A 19,941-nucleotide genomic window follows, 5' to 3' on the forward strand; every position below is an offset into this window, starting at 1 on the left:
ACAAACGTTGATAAAACTATATAATCAATAGGAGAATTATCACCCTACGTCACACAGGTTCAACTGCGCATGTCGGTTGCAAAAGACGATTGGAAAGAACCGATTCAGTTAAATTCTTTTATGAATCAGCACATATATAGGGTGACCAAACGTCCTGTTTTCCCAGGACATGTCCTGTTTTCAAGTCCTGTCCTGTCCTGGCCCTAATATAACAATTTGCTATCCATACAGAGGGCGCATACTTTAAATGTATTGAAATTAATAAGGAATCTGTGAGTAAACTTCGAGTATCATTTGAGTATCTCATTGCCGGGCCCAGTGTCCTGTTTTTTTTTTTTTCAAAATATGGTCACCCTACACTGAATGCACATATATATAAAAACTAGCACATACCTATATCAAATAACCGAACAGCTACTTACATTTTGTAAAAGAGTAAAATAAATAAATGCTGACAAAAGAATGTAACTACAGTGTACAATACATGGATTTCTCGGCGACGTCATCACTGCTTGCGCACGCACCCGAGAGGCAGAAAGAAGAGACCTCTCGTGTTGCAGGTTGGTAGCGGCGTGTCTGTAAGTCAAAATGCCAAGGAGTTGCTGCGTGGTTAATTGTACCAACAGAGCCAGTGCTGGGTGCCTGATGTTTAACATACCTAGGGGGAAGCATGCGTTTGCCAAAAACCGGCGGAGGTTATGGCTTCAAGCTATAAGAAGGGCAGATTGGGATTCGGATGGTCCGAAAGGAGGCGAGACTGTCTGCAGTGCACACTTCATAACTGGTAAGTGTTTTTTTCTATAGCTATCTTAATTATCTATCTACGTAACGTTAGGTGCTAACTGGTTTGGATTTCTGTCTCACTCTGTCATTGAGTAAATGTTAATATAAAACATTAAGAAAGTAATTATTGTTAATCTGTCATGTTTTTTTCTATTAGGGGAGCCATCATTTGACTGTGATAGTCCAGACTTTGTACCCTCCATATTCCCTCATAGCAGCACCAGAGACGGTAACGTTACTGGAAAGTTGGCACGGTCTGTCTGTTTTTATTATTTATTTGTAATTTTTACTATTCAATATTTTAAATATTTTGACCTCATTTGTGTATATATGTGCAGTCATGAAATGTGGCAGGTCGTAAAGTAACGTAAACAAGCTTAACGTAAATAAAAACAAATTCGCGCTGTCCAGTAGATGCGGCTAGTACATTACTAGCCTAACATGATCATTCATACATGTATCACAGCAACACTGCAAAATTAAAGACAGACAAACAGATCCAACTAAAATCACGTTTTATTGAGTCAGCAGTTATATACAAACAATAAGGAAAGCTTCAATACTTAAGGTTGTTGCAGTAGCGGACCAGCTCAGCGATCTGGCTTTCTGCCTCTAGGATGCGCACGCACCCTGTAATGTAAACAGGAAATCCGTGTATAGGCCATATTACTTCTCCATTCCACTAGATGTCACCAGGTGCAATTAGCCAATAGAGGGAGAACCTGAAGCAGAAAACAAATTATTTGATTTGTCAAACGTGATCACGTGACATCGCGTTTGCTTTTCCTGTCGTGATGTGTGTAAACATTGCACGTTGATCTGATTGAATGTAGCGATATAATCTGACAGTGCGACGATGGTGAAGTGTGCGGTCCAAGGATGCATAAACCACAGTGATCTCAGACCGGGAGAACCCTCGAGCCGTCTGCGCAAGAGATTTTTCAGGTTCCCCAAAGACAAGGCCCGAGTGAAAGTGTGGCTGGCCGCTTTACGGGAGACTGAGCGCGAAATCACAGATCATCATCAGATATGCGAGGATCATTTCCTGAGCCATCACATCACGCCGACCGGCATCAGTCCCGACGCGATTCCTATCATGCCCCCATTAGAAGGACCGGTCTCTGGGTGGAGCTCGAGTGATGAGCAGGACGAGCACCCGGACCAAGTTGAGGAGGTGAGAAGGGTGCAATGCATCTTCTGACAACCAGCTATTTATTTATAAGAGAGTCATTCAGCATTTTTGACATATAGCTTGACTTCAGAATATAAGTGATTTAGTTTAAATATTAGAGCATTTAACTAATTTAATTCATTTTAATGGTAACATTTATGGCCAAGAGTTAAAGGGATAGTTCACCCAAAAATGAAAAATGATTTACTCACTCTCAGGTCATCCTTCCTAGTTGTATATGACATTCTTCTTTCAGACAAATACAATCAGAGTTATATAAAAAAAAAATCTGGCTCTTCAAACTTAATAAAGCAGTGAATGACTGTTTCTGTTTTGAAGTTCTTAAAAGTGCATCTATCCTCATCATAAAAGTAATCCACATGGCCCCGGAGAGTTTAAAAAAAAAGGCCTTCTGAAGTGAAGCGATGGGTTTGTGTAAGAAAAATATCCATATTTAAAACTTTACAAACTATAATCTCTAACTTCCGCTAAGTGTCGTACACCCGTACACGAGAGACTGGCGTTCCAGCATATGACGTAGGATGCAGGCTAGGGCTGAACGATATGGACAAAATTTCATATCTCGATTTTCATGCCAGATATCTCGATATCGATACAATACGATATGACTACGTGTTCGGTGAAAACCAGAATCTGAATTCAAATGTGTTTGATTTAAGCCTACATTTCAAAAATTTGTGTCAGAAAATGTATTGTTTTTAAGCCTTTCGCACGTACGATCACACAGGTGTAATCAGTCTAGGCTGGTCCCTGGAGCGTATGATCACAGGCAGGGCTTAATTTGAGCCGGAACACGCCGGAACATGTTCCGGCACCTCCGATGTTGGATCCGGAACCTTTTTTATTGAATCCGGCACCTCAAATGTCACTATTCAAATTAATCGTCTTAAAAAAAAAAAAAATACTATTTGTGTAGTGTTCAATGTTATTGGTTGTGTTCGTATTTATTCCCTATGAAAGTTCCATACATTTTTTTGTTTGAAGGGGAGGGGAGAGGGACGACGAAAGGTGAAGCACTTAAAGTGACACATGCTATTCGCGCTTGTTGTCGAGCCTTGAGATCGATGTTAGAAAAATGCACTGGACACGAGGTGTAGAGAAAGAAGCAGAATCGAGGCCGATCGAGGGCACTATCGATGCTGTATGGGCCGTTCTGGATAAATAGGATAACGACCTGATGTGTTTGTGTTGATTATTTGTGCATCATTAAAATAGCCTACTATATAGTTTTATATGAAATGTAGTAATATATATATATATATATATATATATATATATATATATATATATATATATATATATATATATATATATATATATATATATATATATATATTCTATATATACTATACTATATTCTACTTTTTTTTTCTTGGTTAATTTAATATTCCGAAAAATAACTGCTTGTGAAAACAATTCATGCAGTGTATTTTTTTACATTTCGCACCCGTGCAGTGCATGTTCTGAAATAAAAATAAAAATTGCCTTGAATAGGCTACATAGGCGGCCTTGTTTGTTTTGCGGTCTATTGACGCAATGCTCTTCTGATGCGAGCCGCGAGAAATCCCTGGTCTGTTGTAGAAAGGATACCATCCAATGCAACAAATATATTTAATGGCTAATGTATGCATAGGCCTATGCTGAGTTTAATTTATTTATGATTAGATGCGCTGCAGTTCACGCGCAATGCAACTGAACGCGGCGCACCGGTGCCTCCATTTCACGGTTATTATATTGTCTGTTATATTTGCTTTTTATTTATTAAATACAAGCAATTAGTTAATGCAACATTTACTAAAATTAATATACAATTTATACAAAACGAAATTCGTTTCAAAGAAAGGCTTTTTCTACAAAGCAAAATTTAATGAAAGTGATAAAAAAATTAATGTCACCCGAATACATATACATATATATATATATATATATATATATATATATATATATATATATATATATATATATATATATATATTTAAAATATAGGCCTATATTTTATTTATATATGATGCTCGTTATCGGTAGTGATATTGTTTATTATTGCAAATGTTTTTAATTTGTTTAATAAATCTAATAATTCTGACTGGGCATATCACTATAGTCATAACTTTTATTTCTATCTCAAATGATTTTGAATAACTTGGCTGAGAAAAAAAATGATAGGGGGTACGTTATTGAAAAAAGATTGAGAAGCACTGCTATAGGCAGTGTAAAAAATGTTTTGTTCCGTTACCTCCAACCTGCGTTTTGAGTCGCCGGATCCACCCCCCCTCTGCGCTCCGGGACCTCCCACTTTACAAATTAAGCACTGATCACAGGGCTCCAGAGTGCGACTAAATGGTCGCATTTTGCGACTAAAATTTGAGAGCGTGCGACTGAATTTTACATCCAGTCGCACATGTGTGACCAGTAAATTTGCCAGCTGTCGGTACTGGAGAAATTAAGAAAATACACTTACTAATTATAATTGATAGACGTTATGTCTGGCAAATTCTATCTTTGCCAGCCGTTTCTATATGAGATAATATTAAACCATTTGTCCGTGATGCATTTTTGCCATTCGCAATGCAGAAGAGAGAAAGCGGGCGAGCTCTCTCACGTGGAGCTACAGCGAACACAACACCACAGTCAGCTTTAATGAGTGACGAGAACTAAACAAAAGTTTAGTCTGCCTAAACTTTAGGGTTGTGCTGTGATATTAATCTAATTTTATTTTCGATTTTGGCTTCCAAGAATTATAAAAAGATGGTATGAGGTAAAACTATTCCTATACGGCTATAGGAATCCGTCGAGCTCATTCCCTTCACAGCCTTGCGCTGTCATTTCTCCTTAAACCTAAACTAAACGTCAGATTCAGTGATTGTTGTAAACTGCAGTCTCTACTGTTGCTAAACTGCGGGATGTGTTTGATAATAAAGAGCTAATAAATGCACAATAATCCGCGCAAGAGACGCTGTTTCCAACTTCAAGGCGGCTTATGTGTGTGCTGCGAAATGGACCGACTTGCACTTTATATTTTAGGCTTCGTGTGTGCGTCTAAACCATCAAATAAACAACAAATAGCCGGTGTCAAAATGACCGGATTGGAGAGTAGTTATTTTAACAGTTTATATCTTAAATGGGCGTAAATAGTTTGGAGAAATAGGAGAATATGATATTATTAGTTCTACATTCGATCGGTCTTAAAGGGGCAGCGTCTAATAAACCTGCTGACGATTGAGCCATTCATTCGAATCAAACAAGAGGCAAAGAGAAAATATTCGCATCTCTTGAATTAATAACTTTAGCTTTTATAAGCATTAATCTATCAGTTTATACAGTGAAAACTATGCAGTGTTATTTTACATTTCATTACTTTATTAGATTTCTTTGTGGGTTTGTTCTTTACTGTAATATTAATGTTAGCAGACCTTCCGAATGCCTGCACACTGGTCCATTTACAAATAGATGTTTTATATTTTTGTTCAAACTTTGCGGTTTCTTTTGCTATAGATATTTTATTTTTCAGATTATAAAGCCATGTTAATTGTGTTCTTAATTATGTTTTTTTTTTTTTATAAAAAAAAATAAAATAAAGTATAATAAAAAGAACCGGTAAGAATACTGTTAAAGTACCGGATCGATAAGCAGTATGGGTAAGAGTAGTAATACCATTAAAACCTTAACGATACCGATCCCTATTAGTAATACAGTGGAAATTAGTAGATTTGGTTAGCATGTTGATTTACGGTGTGCGCCCCTAAAATTTCGGGTTGTGCCCCTAAAATTTTCAGTTGGGGGCCACTGTGCTCCTAGTGAAAAAAGTTAGCCTGGAGCCCTGGATCAAGTGCATCACATGATCAACTGCTAAATTCAAATGTTGAAATCAATACATTTAGAGTTTGTAAAATACACACTGGTCTATGGAAGAGGTAATAATAATCCTTTCCATTATAATTCGACACGTTTTATTTATATCAGATTCACATTGCGTAAGTAACTTCAATGTTTACTCTATTCTATTCCCAGTTCACAAGCCACTTACTTTTAAGTATTTTGGGAGAAGTGGATGAATTCACGTGTTGTAAACATAGAGGTTGTAAATTCAACAGATCCGATTCTCTGAACTGTGTCTGCGGCACAAACTAACACGTCGGCGCCCATCCCGCATACAACTCAACTAACGCGATCGTTATAAAGGTGTTTAAACAACAATATACTTCCACTTGCATGAATTTGACAATCAGAATATCAGATAGTTCATGCCATAGCTAACACATTTGTGAATATTCTGAATAAAAAAGGAAAAAATGACATAAAAGCAGATCATCATTCATTCAGCGCTGTTGCTGCTGTGGTGTGTCACGTGACAAGCAATGACGCGTCACACTGGAAACATTGCCCCCCCTCTCACAATATAGTTCCCACGTCCCTGGTAGTGTGTGCACGCTGGCTTTAGCGGTGCATTCAAGGGCACTCGTAAAACTGATGTTTGTTGTGACTGCCAGAGTTGTATGCAGGGCGAGCGCGGAGAGGGGAAATCTATATCGTCTATATCATTGCTTCTTTCGATAGTAATATCTTGAAAGTTCATATCTAGATATAGATACGATAACGATATATCGTTCAGCCCTAATGCAGGCGTAGCGTAAGTTCTGGTGAAGAACGTGGAAGCGCAGAGGATAGAGCAAAACAACTTGGTCATAATCTCACTGGAGTGTCCTACTTCGTATGATAAAATCCTATGACGGGGCACTTTTATGATGGATAGATGCACTTTTATGGACTTCAAAACAGAAATAGCCATTCACTGCCATTAATAAGCTTGGAGGATCCAGGAGTTTTTTTTATATAACTCTGATTGTATTCGACTGAAAGAAGAATGTCATATACACCTAGGAAGGATAACCTGATTCGTTCTAATCCTAAACGGAGAACTTGTTTGTATATGCAATCACCTTTACTATTTCTCTCAAAAATGATGATCGTGGTTGTAGGTCTATCCAATTGAGTGCAGAGGCATTTTCTTTCCTGGTTCAGTTGAAACACGCCTCATAAACATAGCCCAATGGAGCAGTACTAGACTCATATTCTAGCTAGAATCTGAGTATGACGTCAGGCTAATTTTTGGGTTAACTATCCCTTTAACTATTTACACCATTCATAATACATATACAGTTTCCTTCTCTGAAAGATGATCTATTGGCCAAAGCTGCTTAAAACATGTCATACTACTAACTACTACACAACTAACACATTTGGCCATATAATAAGTAAATGGTCAATTTTTTATGTATTAAAGGTCCCATGACATGGACATTTCACTTTGAGATTTTTTTTAAAGTCCCTGTAAAGGCAATTCTGAGATTTGTTTCTGAACACATTAGAAATGTATTGCTGAAACACATTACAAAGACTGTGAACTATGTAGTACTGAATTCTGAAGTCACGCCGGTTTCACACTGCACGCGATAGCAGGGCGTAAGCAGCGCGTGTTTTTTTCCGGCGCCCATGTTAACAGATTAGAGCATTCACACCGCACGCAGAGGCAGCGCGGAGCAGGAGAAGAGCAGAAGCAGCAGTGCCGCGATCGTTTCGGCGCCGAGTCTATTTTTGCCGCGCTGCTCACGCTGAATTAAAGCCACAGTGGATTGTTCTTGATCAAAACTGACCTGATTAACATGGAAAATAACAAATTTCACCATGAAATCATGTAGTGAAGTTTCCCGTGTGTTTCACGATCACCATGACATCCAGCGCTGTGAAAAAATGTATAAAATACATGAAAACACAACACTGCCCGAAGTTTATGCCCAAACTTGAAAGGTCCGTTTAAATGATTAAAACTAGAGGCTTATCTTAACTTTAAAGGTAACTTTTATCATGTAAACTACATGTATATATAAAATAAATATATATATATAAAATATATATAAAAAAATTAAATGTATTAAATTAAATTAAATGTAATATATATATTTATTTTAGACATGGAGGAAGCATGCTGCCCATCATAAATCAAAGCACGAGACAGACAGGGGTCGGGGTAGAACACCGGGAAAGGTGACAATGGACGATATTCGTCTGTATTTGCAAAATACAAGCTGCAGTTCAGCTGCGCGCGACAAACGCTGCCAGTGTGAAAGCATAAAGGGTGCGCGCGGCTCCCGCACTCCATACGCTCCGCTCCTGCGCTGCTTACGCCCTGCTAACGCGTGCGGTGTGAAGCCGGCGTCAGACCGTTAAACAGTTTTCCACCGTTGCTGTGTTCAGGATTTTCTGGGCGGGGCTAAAACGGTGGCTCGATGACGCACTGGAGCCACTGAGCATATGGCCCCTCCCCTTACACTATCATAACTGTTGTTGACGCACTGGAGCCACCGAGCCTGGTGTGAGAAACTCAGAACACATGTTTAGTTTTGATTTTACAGGGACTTTAACATTAATGTGTGTTCCCCTAGCCTGGTCCCCCAGTGGCTAGAAACTGTGATAGGTGTAAGCCAAGCCCTGGGTATCCTGCTCTGCCTTTGAGAAAATGAAAGCTCAGATGGGCCAATCTGGAATTCTTCCCTATATGTCGTCATACGGGGAAAGGTTACCTCCCCTTTCTCTGCTTTGCCCACCCAGAGAATTTGGAGAAAATGTATTCAGTTTATTTTTTACATTTAATTCAGTCGCAATGTCAGCACAAGCTTTACAAACAGACTTTTATGATATGGATTCGACATCACCGCCACAAATGTAACAGTGAGTAATGCCTGATCTGTGATCAGTGATTTCTGATGTCTAGCTAATTATTCAAGTTCACACAGACTTTCTTTCTAAATCGTTTAATATTGTTTATGCATCAGTGAATCAAGCCAGTGACTAAACGATCAACTTCACATTGTTTCTCTTAGTAGCATTTTACATTGTACACAATTTACATTGTGATTAGACTACAGAGAGCGATCAAAGAACACTCTCTTTATAATGGCTGAAGCTGTCAATCACACAACACGAGTATATCAGCACACTTGCCCAAACTTCCGTTATAATGAATGACGCTGTTATGCTGCACAACGAAGTTCTTACTGTATTCATATCGATGTCGTGTTTGCTGTTAGTTGTGGTGAAAGCATTTTGTGAGAGAAATAATGTTGCAATGACAAGATCACTGCATTCACGCAATCTAAAAATAAAGATCTAAAAATAATGCTATAAACAACACTTTCACGATTCGTTAATCTCGACAGCTGTAATAGTAAAAAACATAGTATTCGAGAGGGGTTCCATATGTAATACGCATTTCAAATGCAAAGATGTCAGCCAATCACAACAGTGGGCGTTTACACTGACTGAAGTCTCAGAGCAAAACAGAGCATTCAAGCCAGAGGCCTTAAATCAGGATAGAAAGATGCCTTGTATTTCTAAATGACATTTTAGGATTAAAAATCATACTAACAATATAAGTACACCTCAGGAAACATTATAAAAATAATTTTAAAAATCCACGTCATGGGACCTTTAAGATGCTCTCTCATAAATCATGCTCACAATACACATAAATATGTTTGTGATCATCATATTTGTGAACGGCTCATCCTGAACATTACAAAGTGTTGTTACATTAAGGGAAACAAAGTTAAAATTGTGGATTATCTCTCTTTATCCCAAACTGAATTATAATTTAAAAAATGAACTGTATTTCTTTGTTTAAAGCTTTTAGTTGGGTTTATTAACTTTTATTATTCATAATAATCTGAGCTTCCACGGGTTACATTCTGTAAAAAAATGATTAAAAAAAAAATGTTAAAACATAAATAAAGAAAAAGAAATTAAATGCATGCTGCTGCTTGCCGCGGAGTTATAGAGTAAAATGCATATGCTCACTTAGCTGGAATAATGTTGGGATTAATTTAGTAATAAATTGAGTAATTTGAGTAATACGTTTTCCTAATTTTGTTTTAAAAGAGTGGAGTTGCTGCAGATGATGATTTTTATGATGAAGATTTTGAGGATGATGAGGAGGAGGAGGAGGAAGATAATGATGATGATGATGACCACAGTCGTGCATGTGATGGTACACTTAGCATGAATATTAAACCCCAAGGACAGTGTCTCACTGGAAGGTAAGACTACATTAAATAACTACTACAAAAAGGACTGGAACAGTATCAATTATTTTGCCCATTCATTATATCATGCGCTTTCTTTCAGTTTAATTAGCAATCCCAACATTTACAACATGAATCAAGCAAAACATGTATCCAAAGGACAAGGTATGTTCTGATATGTTTTTAATTGATTCACTTTCTGATGCTGCACAGAATTTGAATATAGTTTGACTAAAGTAAAAAAAAAAAAAAGCTTTCCTGAATAATCCCATTTTTCATTCCAGTCCAGAATCGCTCTGATGTCGCACTTGGACGACTGACCAAACGCTTCATGCAGCTACTTTACACAGCTCCGAATGGAGTCCTTGATCTCAATGAGGTTACACGAAAACTGGGCACACGAAAGAGGCGGGTGTATGACATCACCAATGTGCTAACTGGTATCCAGTTAATCAAAAAGACATCCAAAAACAAGATCCAGTGGATGTAAGTTTAGGCTGAACATTATTTCCACATTTTGGGATTAGATAAACAAGGCTTTGTAGTTTACACAAACAAAATCTGTCTGATGAAATGCTTTAGTTAAAACCAAGTCTAGAGGTTTGATCGTCTTAATCCATCAGAAAACGATTCACACATCTGTCTCTACGTCCAAGGGGTCCAGCAGCAGGCAGCAGTTTTGGGAACCAGTGGAGCCCCAAGACAAAAGCTGACCTACTTAATCTGAAGTCAACTGAGGAGGCCCTTGACTGGCTCATCAAAGACTGCGCCCAACAGCTCTTTGCTCTGACCGACCTCAAAGACAATGCTGAATATCCTCTCATATTTCTGGCAATCTGTGATATTATATGTCTAAAAATCCTTATAGTACTTCTTTCAGTTGTTTTGATCTTAACTGCAGTTGTACCTCAGCTTATGTGACATACGAGGACATCTGTAAGATCGACGTTTTTAAGGACCAGACTATAATAGCCATCAGGGCCCCTGAAGAGACGAAGCTAGAGGTGCCCACTCCCACTGAAGTAAGCTTGAAAGGCTTTGAGCCTTTTAGGAATCTTAACAAAATGTTATATATATATACACTGTATTTTTTATATATATATATATATATATATATATATATATATATATATATATATATATATATATATATATATATATATATATATATATATATATATATATATATATATATATATATATATATATATATATATATATTATATATATATATTATATATATATATATTATATATATATATTATATATATATATTATATATATATATATATAATATAATATAATATAATATAATATAATATAATATAATATATATATATATATATATATATATATAATATATAATACAGGGCTCCAGACTGCGACCAAATGGTCACATTTTGCGACCTTTTTTTCCTGCTGGTGCGACTAAATTTTGTTAGAGGTCGCCACCCAAATGATAAGAGCTGCCATTATAACATAATGTAACATAGCAGCCCTGACCTGTCAAGGCATGGACTCAACTGGGGCGTCCATGGATCGGACATATATATATATATATATATATATTTTATTTATTTACAGTGAGGAAAATAAGTATTTGAACACCCTGCTATTTTGCAAGTTCTCCCACTTAGAAATCATGGAGGGGTCTGAAATTGTCATCGTAGAGGCATGTCCGCTGTGGGAGACATAATCTAAAAAAAAATAATCCAGAAATCACAATGTATGATTTTTTAACTATTTATTTGTATGATACAGCTGCATATAAGTATTTGAACACCTGTCTATCAGCTAGAATTCTGACCCTCAAAGACCTGTTAGTCTGCCTTTAAAATGTCCACCTCCACTCCATTTATTATCCTAAATTAGATGCACCTGTTTGAGGTGGTTAGCTGCATAAAGACACCTGTCCACCCCATGCAATCAGTAAGAATCCAACTTCTAACATGGCCAAGACCAAAGAGCTGTCCAAAGACACTAGAGACAAAATTGTACACCTCCACAAGGCTGGAAAGGGCTACGGGGAAATTGCCATGCAGCTTGGTGAAAAAAGGTCCACTGTTGGAGCAATCATTAGAAAATGGAAGAAGCTAAACATGACTGTCAATCTCCCTCGGACTGGGGCTCCATGCAAGATCTCACCTCGTAGGGTTTCAATGATCCTAAGAAAGGTGAGAAATCAGCCCAGAACTACACGGGAGGAGCTGGTTAATGACCTGAAAAGAGCTGGGACCACCGTTTCCAAGATTACTGTTGGTAATACACTTAAGACGTCATGGTTTGAAATCATGCATGGCACGGAAGGTTCCCCTGCTTAAACCAGCACATGTCCAGGGGCCTCATTTATAAACGTTGCGTACGCACAAAAGAAGGCGTACGCCGCTCTCTACGCAATAATTGGTATTTATAAAAAGCAAACTTGACGGGAAAATGTGCGGTCCTTCACGCAAGCTCTGACCCAGGCGTACGCACAAAAACGGGTGAAATGAGAAATGGCGACACCGTCGGCAGATGGAAGAAACACGTGAAAGTGTGTGAAACTGCAGACCGTTGTGTAAAAGAAATGGCTATGCCTCTCATAAATAACATGAAGACTTCACAAAGCAAGTCTTACAATTAACAGCCTACACAAACACCCGTTTGATCGATCTGCAGTGTAAAACAAACAAAATCAAACGAAAATTAACAGAAATGCAAATTAACACATATTTGCAAAAAGAAAAGTGAAATATGTTCTGCAATAATATTGGCATGTTATGCAATTCATCCTCATAAATATGGTAAACAGAACGAAATAGCTAATGTACAAAACTGATATTCTCGTCAATGTGTCCGTCTGGCGTAGCAGATATAGATGCAATTAGATGGATGGATGGATGTATTCATTGTCCACTAGGGAAAGTTGTTTTCATAGTAAAATTTCTTCATCAGCTACGGAATCATGGTATTTATGCATATGCCTTTATTTTATCAAAAATAAAACTAACGTATGACGTATGTCTCAACCATTCAGAAAGCTGCAAGACATTACATTTGCACTGAATTATTTCCCATTTCCACGTAGATGATAACTGACATCTGTAGCTTGTCAGATTCAATTAAATGGATGGAAATAAAATGCCCCATCACAATGCGTAATGACACACAATGGCTGATCTTGCGCTCTTAGAAGATGTGGCAAATGGAAGGATTCGGAGTGAACGCATCTTCAGACAGCAAGAAGACACTCTGGCGATGGAGCGCTAGACGCTTTTTTGCCTCGACTTTGATGTCCGACCATTTCTTTTTTATTTCGGCCACGGTCCGAGGTTGTGAGGCTACAGCATTTACGGCGTCTGCAACCTTTTGCCACTCAAGTGCCTTTTTGGCATTAGTAATGCCCACACTGTGCCCTCCAAAACAACATTTTTCTCCTCTTTTCCACCTTGCCAACAATAACTTCTACTTCTCATTGAGTGAAGTTAAGTTTTTTTTATTTCCTCTCTGTGTTTGCCATGATTTCACAATCGATGAATATTAACTTGAGGGCGTTTTACAGACTATTTATGGGCAACTATGGGCGTGACATGAAGCCGCAAAAGCTGCGCTACATTTAGAGTTGATTGTGATTTATTAATGGAAAACTGCGTAGGATGTGCGTGCGCACCGTTTTATAAATCTGAATATTTCTGTGCGTACGCACGTCCTGTGTTTCATCCGTACACTAATTCTGACGCAAATGCTATGCAAAGTTTTATAAATGAGGCCCCAGGCCCGTCTTAAGTTGCCAATGCCAATGACCATTTGGATGATCCAGAGGAGTCATGGGAGAAAGTCATGTGGTCAGATGAGACCAAAATAGAACTTTTTGGTCATAATTCCACTAAACGTGTTTGGAGGAAGAAGAATGATGAGTACCATCCCAAGAACACCATCCCTACTGTGAAGCATGGGGGTGGTAGCATCATGCTTTGGGGGTGTTTTTCTGTACATGGGACAGGGCGACTGCACCGTATTAAGGAGAGGGTGACCGGGGCCATGTATTGTGAGATTTTGGGGAACAACCTCCTTCACTCAGTTAGAGCATTGAAGATGGGTCGAACCAAGGAGTGGCTCTGTAAGAAGCATATCAAGGTTCTGGCGTGGACTAGCCAGTCTCCAGACCTAAACCCAATAGAGAATCTTTGGAGGGAGCTCAAACTCTGTGTTTCTCAGCGACAGGCCAGAAACCTGACTGATCTAGAGAAGATCTGTGTGGAGGAGTGGGCCAAAATCCCTCCTGCAGTGTGTGCAAACCTGGTGAAAAACTACAGGAAACGTTTGACCTCTGTAATTGCAAACAAAGGCTACTGTACCAAATATTAACATTGATTTTCGCAGGTGTTCAAATACTTATTTGCAGCTGTATCATACAAATAAATAGTTAAAAAAATCCTACATTGTGATTTCTGGAAAAAAATTTTTTTAGATTATGTCTCTCACAGTGAACATGCACCTACGATGACAATTTCAGACCCCTCCATGATTTCTAAGTGGGAGAACTTGCAAAATAGCTGGGTGTTCAAATACTTATTTTCTTCACTGTAAATATATATATAATATATAAGCGAATAATAATATATAGATGCACACACATATACACATATAATATGCTTGTATTGTAAAATAAGATTTTGGTCATATTGACCACCCCTAATTTGAATAATGATTTAAGGACACTCATCTGATAACTAGAGGTAATTATATGAACTTATGTTTATGTCCTGCTCTAGGAATCTATCCAGATCCACTTGAAGGGCACTCGGGGCCCCATCCATATACTCACCTGTGAGACTGAGGGCCAGAGTGATGCTGTGGATCCAGCTAACACAAAATCGCAGCTTGTCAAACCAGCCTACTTTCTAACACTAGAGGAGAGCCGGATACACACAAAACCACTTATATCAGGTTAGCTGTATGGCCTTTTTTTGCACACTCAGATGCCTTTTGATCGCTTACACTACCGTTCAAAAGTTTGGGGTCAGTAAGATAAAAAAAAAAAAACAAGAAATTAATACTTTATTCAGCAAGGATGCAGTAAATAGATTATGTGATAGTAAAGGCATTTATAATGTCAAATTAATGCTGTTCTTCAGAGAAATCGGTGTTTCCTCACAAATCAGTAGCGTACCGTGGGGTTTCAGTCAGGGCCTTTACTAACAATCAACACACCCCACTCCGCCACCATTACAACACCACATATGCCGATACATACACTGGCACAAATACTCTTAAACAAACAAACAAAAACACAGACCAACAAGAATGTCAAAAGAAACACCGCTTGTCAGCTACCGGCTTGACATCACAATGCACACAAAGCTCATTAGAACGCAGCCCATCATCCGCAGCGGCCATAGTTTATTTCTCTTAGATCGCTCACAACCCGCCAAAAGCCAAACGGCTGATGACATCAGCAGGGGGTAGCGCTGACACATTACTGGGGCGTTCTATCACTACACATCAACATTTGATTGGCGGATGACACACATCAGTCAAAGTTATGATCAAATGGAAAATGGCAGCTTCAACGGAATGCTAGCTATACTCCTATTGCTGGTCCACGGAGCTGTGATGCGTTTAGATGATGACATATGGAAAATACAGCTCAGCCTCACAAAAAATAACCACATTCTTTCTGGAAATATAATTGTAACGTACTGAAATTGAATTTAGACACGTTACTTCAAACACACATTAATTTAACTTAATTATGGAAAAAAAAGTTTGATTGGCCCTGACAGCCCACCACTGTCAAAAATATAAAGATATATTAATATTTTTTTCAACATTGATATTCATAAGAAATGTTTCTTGAGCAGTAAATCAAAATATAAGAATGATTTCTGAAGGGTCATGTTACACTGAAGACTGAAAATTCAGCTTTGCCATCACAGAACTAAATTATATTTTGAAATATAATAAATAGAAAACAGTTGTTTTAAATTATAGTGACATTTCACAATATTACTGTTTTTACTGTATTTTTGATCAGCTTGGTTATTAGCTTAAGAGACTTATTAGACAATATTACAACCAGTGTTGGGGAAAGTTACTTTGAAAAGTAATGCATTACAATATTGCGTTACTCCCTTAAAAAGTAACTAAGTAGTTACTTAGTTACTTTTTAAGAAAAGTAATGCGTTACGTTACTTTTGCGTTACTTTTGCATTACTTTTTCTCACCTGGGCTGGGCTTGCTTTATAGTTTTGTTTTTTAATAGCAAAAAAAATCCTTTTTTGTGCTAATGTAAAGACCTCTTCATACCAAAATTGAAATAATAGGCCTCAGGCTGAGGTATAAATGTGCTGCCATTCTGGATAATGGAAGAATAGGACGCAGGAGAAAAACGTTTTACCAATAAAAACAAAAAATCTAGTAATTTTTGCTCATGGCTTAACTGAATCATCAAAGGTCAGCAGCACGACATTGGTCAATAAAGGTAGATTAAATGCATAAAAATATTTGTTCTATTTAACATTTATATATTTGAGGTCTGAGTACTCTGATTTTGCATTTGACTGATTTTATTCATTTTGAGGAGTACAGAATCTTTATTGTGCGAGTTAGTCTAGAACTACAATAACCATCATGTTTACACACAACGCCTTTCCACTTATTTTTCACAACATGGGGGCAGGAGAGCTGTCAGTCAAATAAATGTGAAAAAGTAACTTGCGTTACTTTTTTGAAAAAGTAACTCAGATATTTTGTTGTAAATTTGAAAAGTAATGCGTTACTTTACTAGTTACTTGAAAAAGTAATATTATTACGTAACTCAACTTACTTGTAATGCGTTACCCCCAACACTGATTACAACCCTAAACTTTTGAGCGCTAATGTAGATGTTAATGAATAAAATTGTCTGTATCTCATTTTATTAGATTTTATAAGTCCAGTCTATAAACATAAATATATTACACAATATTTGCAGAGTACATAATTTAAGGTTAGATTTGTTTTTATTTTTTATAAAGATTGACATTTGAGACCTGCATTATGCAATAGACTGCAATATGGAATTCATTATTGCAGTATATATAGTTTGTATATAGTATTGCAAAGATATATCATGCATATATATATTAGTGCTGTCAAAATTAACACGTTACCGCAAGCGATTATTTTTTTCAGTTTAACGTGTTAAAAATATTTAACGCAATTAAGGCAGTACCTGTTTTTTTTCCGTCATCCTTTGGCTAGAGTTACATTATATGATCATGCTCTTATTCACACAAATTCTTTTAAACCATTCACGTGCAATAAGACAAGAGAAGGCAGTGCAGTACTGGCACACATCTGTGAATCTTCTGTCTGTGTTACACACACACACGACTCGTACGCACAGAAATTGCTTAAGACAGCACTTGGACAAAAACACACAAAATTATACCAAAATGCACGTTTTGTTGAGTATCCTCGCAAGCTCAGTGAAATTAAAGGATTATTTCACTTTAAAATGAAAATTTCCTGATAATTTACTCACCCCCATCTCATCCAAGATGTTCATGTCTTTCTTTCTTTAGTCAAAAAGAGGAAAACATTCCAGGATTTTTCTCCACACAATGGACAATCAATCAGTTTCAAAGGGCTTCAAAGGGCTTCAGAGGCTCTACCCAGATGAGGAATAGGGTCTTATCTAGCGTAACCATCGGCCATTTTCAAGAAAAATATAAACATTTATATACTTTTTAACCTAAATTGCTCATCTTGCGCTACTCTGCAACGTGCCACGGATTGCGCAATCACGTCGGAAAGGTCACGCTATACGTAGGTGAAAGTAGTACCGCCCTAAGCGAATGTGCGAAGACTAATACAAACAAAACTCCATCTTCAACTTGAAAATCGTCCAACATCATCCTTTTTTTGCTAAAGGATGTTTGTATTAGTCTTCGTACGAGCGCTTTGTAAACGGGGGGCGGTACTTCTGCCTACGTCTAGTGTGACCTTTCTGACGTGATTACGTAATCACTGGAGCGCAAGATGAGCAATTTAGGTTAAAAAGTATATAAATGTAAGAAAATGACTGGTTTCGCTAGATAAGACCCTATTCCTCGTCTGGGATCGTGCAGAGCCTCTGAAGCCCTTTGAAACTGCATTGAATTGGACCTTCAACATTTTGGTTGCCATTGAAGTACATTTGTGTGGAGAAATATTGAAATGTTTTCCTCAAAAGAAAGTTTTCCACTGAAGAAAAACAGACATGAACATCTTGGATGGCATGTGGGTGAGTAAATTATCAGGAAATTTTCATTTTGAACTAATCCTTTAAGTCTTAAATGTACGTCAAGAGCTGTGAAAAACGCATCAGATCCACGTCATGTGCATCAGGTCTTAAAGTGACAGCAGCAGCCTATTAAACCTGCTGCTGTGATGGCAGTCATTAATGTTAATCAAAGAACAAAAGACAGAGAAAAGCAATCACTGCTCTTGACTGAATAACGTTTGATAATTGTCTGCATATATTCTACCTGTAGACTACCTAAACATCTTTTTACAAGGTTACATGGGTCAAAAAACGATGAAAACAATAACTTTTTGTGCATTTTGACAGGCCAAGTAAAAATCTGAACCGGTCGGACTGGGCCAATAGAAAAAAAATAGCCCTGATATATTGAAGGGCAGGTAAATTGACATTTATTATAATGGGTTTATGTGAATTTTTGTAAATCTTGAACACAAAAAAAGTTACGGACAGCAGCTTTAATCATGATTAATTACAGAAGAAATGTGCGAATTATAATAATTATTATTTATTTTTTTTATCAATTGACAGCACTAATATATATACATATATATATCTCATTGTAGTAAAGGCATCCAGAAAGTTTAAATATCAACGGCGGGAAGACAGTCATGTGGCCGAACATTGTTGTGTACCATTGTGTTCGGCTTCCTCAAAGTTCAACTCTGTGCTGAGCTTTCACACTTTCCCGGTGGATGAAGAAAGGCGGAAAAAGTGGATACACAACATTCGGCGCAAGGATCTTAGCTTCACTTCCCATACAAGGGTCTGCAGTCGCCATTTCAGGAGCGATGATGTTAAAGAGCCATCGACTCCTAAAGGGCGGCGTATGCTGAAGAAAGATGCTGTACCCACCTTATTCCAGTGGAACAACTACTCCGCTTCAGAACCACTGCAGAAGGGAGAGGTTTCCAGTCCAGTGGATGAAGATCCTGCATCTGTGGACCTTTTGGAACATTGTTCAGTTCCTGAACCTGCAGCAGTTGCTATTGCATTGAATCAGGCTGCAGACTAATTGACTGAAAATATTTTTTCTAATTTTTTTTTTTACAGATGTTTCAAGTACTGTAGCAGCTGTACAGAGTGCATAAGGACCGAAAAAGAAGAGCCTTTGCTTCTACCCCATTATAACAGACTTTGTTGGCCTTTTTGGAGAGACCACTGTGCATATATTCACTCTCCTGGGGTTTAAGACGTCTATTGTGAAGACTTTTGCTTTGTAAATATATGGATAAGTATTTTGAACATTTGAAAGTATTTTTTTTCTATAAGCATTATGAGGAGACTTGGAGGTTTTCTTTTGAAAATGGTAAATTGTTTCTTGGACCATCTGATAATTCTGTAAAATAATAAAATCTCTGATGGACCTTGGACCCTTTCCTTGTTTATAGAGAAAGAGTGGTTTGTAAAAGTTTGAGGTCAAGGATTTTTTTTGACATTTTTCAAGGACACATTAAATTGATCATGTGACAGACCTTTATAATGGTGCAAATTATTTATACATAAAAAAAAGCAGTTCTTTTGAACTTTGTTCATTAATGAATCATGGAAAAAATGCATCACAATTTCCACAAAATATTAAAAAGCTAATAAATTGTTTATAATAATAAGAATTATTATGTCTT

The 19,941-nt window shown here is 37.4% G+C and overlaps 1 protein-coding gene across 4 annotated transcripts; it reads left to right on the forward strand.

Moving 5' to 3' along the window:
* The first annotated feature begins 518 nt into the window (after nucleotides 1–518).
* On the forward strand, nucleotides 519–19,689 carry e2f6 (E2F transcription factor 6). Of its 4 annotated transcripts, none has more exons than XM_079832092.1 (10): nucleotides 519–784; nucleotides 941–1,037; nucleotides 1,633–1,957; nucleotides 9,908–10,065; nucleotides 10,154–10,215; nucleotides 10,335–10,536; nucleotides 10,707–10,862; nucleotides 10,958–11,072; nucleotides 14,805–14,979; nucleotides 18,883–19,689. In XM_079832092.1, exons 1-10 carry the CDS (start codon nucleotides 589–591, stop codon nucleotides 19,329–19,331), a joined length of 1,935 nt encoding a protein of 644 aa, XP_079688218.1. In that variant the 5' UTR covers nucleotides 519–588; the 3' UTR covers nucleotides 19,332–19,689. The 4 variants fall into 4 exon arrangements, with proteins under 4 accessions (XP_079688218.1, XP_079688221.1, XP_079688220.1 ...); XM_079832095.1 differs by having other exon boundaries at nucleotides 19,370–19,689; XM_079832094.1 differs by lacking the exon at nucleotides 18,883–19,689 and adding an exon at nucleotides 17,598–18,298.
* The last annotated feature ends 252 nt before the right edge of the window (nucleotides 19,690–19,941 follow it).

The sequence above is a fragment of the Gobio gobio genome (assembly GCF_949357685.1).
Source record: "Gobio gobio genome assembly, chromosome: 12".
Classification (NCBI taxonomy): Eukaryota; Metazoa; Chordata; class Actinopteri; order Cypriniformes; family Gobionidae; genus Gobio; species Gobio gobio.

Bases quoted from the DNA above. Each gene is read 5' to 3' on its own strand.
- e2f6 (XM_079832092.1), top strand. From the start codon at position 589: ATGCCAAGGAGTTGCTGCGTGGTTAATTGTACCAACAGAGCCAGTGCT. The intron at 1,958-9,907 runs GTGAGAAGGGTG...TTGTTTTAAAAG, and splicing joins ACCCGGACCAAGTTGAGGAG to AGTGGAGTTGCTGCAGATGA. The intron at 11,073-14,804 runs GTAAGCTTGAAA...GTCCTGCTCTAG, and splicing joins AGGTGCCCACTCCCACTGAA to GAATCTATCCAGATCCACTT.